At 53.2% G+C, this 3,891-nt stretch overlaps 1 protein-coding gene across 1 annotated transcript in view; it reads left to right on the plus strand.

Annotated features, from left to right (window-relative positions):
- Positions 1 to 3,891, plus strand: part of LOC130586007 (regulatory-associated protein of mTOR-like) — a 78,021-nt gene that overhangs the window by 52,603 nt on the left and 21,527 nt on the right. The window contains 3 exon segments of the mRNA XM_057386707.1: positions 1,281 to 1,386; positions 3,184 to 3,298; positions 3,750 to 3,874. Coding sequence (XP_057242690.1) covers positions 1,281 to 1,386; positions 3,184 to 3,298; positions 3,750 to 3,874 — 346 coding nt within the window.

The following is a 3,891-nucleotide window of genomic DNA, read 5'->3' on the forward strand; positions in this document are numbered from 1 at the left end:
TCCCCTGGCAGATCCCCTGGCACCCCTGGTGACCCCCAGAGCCCCTCAGGTGGGTGGGTGTGGGGTCAGGACAGCTTCACCTGCATTCTCTGGCTCTCCACTGGTCGCCCAAGGGCTCTTCCCTGAGCTTTCTTGAATTTATTCCCAGAGAAGCTGGATTTTCATCAAGGTGTAGGTGTCATCTCTCCCCTCTCAAATTCCTTTGATGTATTTTAGCTCAGGTTTGTTTATTGCTTTTCATTAGGGGTCGTTTGTCATTGCCTTTCTAATAAGTGTTGKGCTGAAATAAAGTGCTTTTTTCTTTGCCAGGAGAAAAGGCAGAGGGTGGGCTTTTATTTTTTATTTATTTTAAAGAAGCAGAAGTCCAGCTCAGCAAGAGCTGTTTTCCAAAGGTTAACGTGGTTTGAAGGCAGTGTTTGTGGTAGTGACAGATGATTTAAGGACTTTCTTATTCAGGGCAAAAAGGGGGTGTTTTGGGGCACASAGAAGGAGTGGAAGGATTTTGTCTTCCTTCTCCAAGAGTTTCTCCTTTGGAGCAGTCAGCATCAAAGGAAGCTGGAGCACAATTCAGCTCCTTCAYTGATCCAAGGATGGTTCTGGAGCAGGGCAGGCTTGGATCATTTTTTAAGCATTACAAACASCTCCTGTGTAGCTCCTGCTGTGGTTTGGGGTGGGATGAGCTGATCCCTTTGGATCCTGTGCTCGAGTGAGGGTGGGAATAGCCCTGGTGGGGGTGCCCAGTGCCAGCCTGGCCTGGTGCCCGGGGCACAGGGGAGCCATGGAGTGCTGAAACCTGGAGCTGTGGGGTGGGAATAAATCCCATCAAACGGCTCAGAGGGGCTGTGACTGCAGGGCCAYTCTCAGTTTCGGGGGGAATTTTGTGTATAATCAAAGCCAGGTGACAAAGGAACATCATTTTCTGGAGCAGGGAACCCAAACAGGGGCAGTTCCTGGAAAATGGGGGTGGGAAGCTGAGCATCCCGGGGATTTGGGATTGCAGCCGTGCCCTGCTCGGCCAGCAGTCCATGATTTGCAGGAAAAAAAGGTTTCAGTGTGTTCTGAGCTGGCTGTACCAGGGCTGTGCTCCCTCTTTGATCTCAGGGTTGCTACGTGATGCTTTTCAGCTGAGGAGAGTTAAGAGYGAAATCTGTGTTGTCAGAGATGAGAGCTGCAGTGTTGAGAGGGGACAGGAGCCACGGGCACTGTGGGATCACTCAGCTAATTCCTGGGGTTGTGCTGCTCACTGCTTGTGCTTTGTGTGTGCGTTGCTGTCCCGGCAGATCCCCGAGGAGCACGACCTGGAGAGCCAAATCCGCAAAGAGCGCGAGTGGCGCTTCCTGCGCAACGCCCGCGTCAGGAAACAGGCCCAGAAAATCATCCAGAAGGGTGAGTCAGGCCAGGAAYGGAGCTGGAAAACCCTGGGCAGTGCTGGCCCCAATCAGTGCTGRCCCAAATTGGTGCTGACCCCAATCAGTGGTGTCCCAAATCGCTGCTGACCCCGCTCAGTTCTGACCCCTCTCACTGGTGCCGGTTCCCTCCCGATGCTGTTCAGGGGTTTCACTGCAGCTCCCCCCAWTTCTGTCCTCAGTTCTGGGTTTGTCACCAGCTCTGTTTTGAAAGGGATGGAAGGTGGAATGCTGCAGGATAAACTCCAGAGCTGCAGGCTCAGTGTTTGATGTGAGACAGAGAGGGCAGAGCAGCCCTGGAGCTGCTGGAGCTGTCCCCKCTGCTCGAGAGCCACCTCAGGGATGTCCCTGATGTCCCCTGCTCTGCTGAGCTCTGTCACTGACTCTGCCCCGTGTATCCCGTTATATTTTGAATATTTTGTGTGTGGTTTGTGAGTGCTGCTCCAGGTCTGAGCTGCGTCACTGGGAGCTCCCCAGGAACCCAAYGCTGCATCTCCTTAGGCCTCTCTGAGGCAGCCTGGGGCTGCAATTCTCYCAGCACAGGAATTGATTGGAATAAAGTGGAAGCTAATGAAGCTTCCCGAGGAATTTGCATTCCTCAGTTATCCGTGCTGAGCAGCAGAGGCTGAGGAGCCACAGTTCAGGGAGCTCCTGGCACCCTCCCCTGGCATTCCCAGAGTGCCAGGGGATGCTTTGGGGGGCACACGGAGCTGGCAGCCCCAGGGGGATGAAGGAAAAATGCCCAGGGCTCAGCCCTGGCACTGGGAGGATGCTCAGTGAGCTCAGCGTGGAGCTTCGTGCCGGGAAACTGCAAAATATCATCAACCAGAGAAATGCAGAAATGATCCTGGAGCCCAGGAGATGGCCTGGGAGATCTGCTGGAATACAAAGAAGGGGATTTTTCTCGCTTGCCTGGAGAAGTTAAATCTCTTTCTAGCCGGTGTTCATATTTGGTTGCTTGACCTGAGTGACTAAAATGCCACTATTCATTAAAAAAATAATGAAAATGTGAAATATTAAGGAGAATTAAAATAGGCTTACAAGCTTTTAATGAAAATTAGATTCAATGGATGCATTCTAAAACAAACTCGAGCTGAATGGGTGTCTCCTGGGCTTAGGGGTTTGTGTGATGAATTCAGAGTGTGCCAAAACACAGCAGTGTCAGGGTCCCAACACTGTTTGTGAATAGCAAACTGCTCTGAAAACAAGATGGGAAAAGTCTTTACCCATCACTTTAAGGTCTCCGTGGAAAATACATTTTTCATTTGCAAATTAACCTAAAATTTAAGGGKAACTGAAATGGAAGGTTAAATAAATAATCCACAAGCTACAGTGAAATGCTGTATTTTAAACTGAAAAAAAAGGGCATTTTCATATTTTAAATTTTGAAGAAATAGCGTTGGGTTTTCCCTCAACACAAACTGGCATTTCCCTGGGTTTGGCTGTGCTTGTTCTCTGTGTGAAGGGTGAAGGATTTGTCACCACAGTTCTTGGTTTCCTGAGGCAGTCGGGAGGGTGTGAGAGGAGGGGAGGGCTGGGGGTGTCGTGGTGAGCTGGGGCAGGGTGGCACAGGTGGCACTGGGACAGGCAGGGTGGCACAGGTGGCACTGGGATGGGCAGGGTGGCACTGGGACACTGGGATGGGCAGGGTGGCACAGGTGGCACTGGGACAGGCAGGGTGGCACGGGTGGCACTGGGACAGGCAGGGTGGCACGGGTGGCACTGGCACAGTGCCAGCCCTGTCCCTGGTGTGAGCAGAGCTCCCCTGTCCCCGCAGGCATCTCCCGGTTGGACGATCAGATCTTCCTCAACAGGAACCCAGGCGTGCCCTCCGTGGTGAAATTCCACCCTTTCACCCCCTGCATCGCCGTGGCCGACAAGGACAGCATCTGGTGAGGGCTGGGGCAGGGACAGGGCATGGACAGGGCATGGACAGGGCATGGCAGGGATGGCAGCACCTCTGTCCTGCTTCTCTCAGAAGGGGCTGGTGCTGAAATCTGCCCTGTGTGGGTGTTGAGGCCCTGGCACAGGGTGCCCAGAGCAGCTGTGGCTGCCCCTGGATCTCTGGCAGTGCCCAAGGCCAGGCTGGACAGGGCTTGGATCACTCTGGGACAGTGGGAGGTGTCCCTGCCATGGCTGGGGTGGCACTGGGTGSGCTYTGAGGTCCTTCCAGTCCAAACCATTCCAGGACTCTGTGATGTTATCAATCCAACAGTGCCAAACTCCAGAGGATAAATCCAACTGGAGCTGATATCCAYGAGATGCAGCTGGAAAAGCAGTGCATCCCTTCACAGCCTGCACAGAGAACTGGAAACTCACACTCTGTTCTTCTTCCTCCTGCAGCTTTTGGGACTGGGAGAAAGGGGAGAAATTGGACTATTTCCACAACGGGAACCCCCGGTACACCCGGATCACAGCCATGGAGTACCTGAACGGGCAGGACTGCTCCCTGCTGCTCACTGCCACAGGTAAAGGACACACTGCC

The sequence above is a fragment of the Malurus melanocephalus genome, unplaced genomic scaffold (genome assembly GCF_030028575.1).
Source record: "Malurus melanocephalus ecotype Western Australia unplaced genomic scaffold, MMel_1.1 scaffold_1035, whole genome shotgun sequence".
NCBI classification, from domain to species: Eukaryota; Metazoa; Chordata; class Aves; order Passeriformes; family Maluridae; genus Malurus; species Malurus melanocephalus.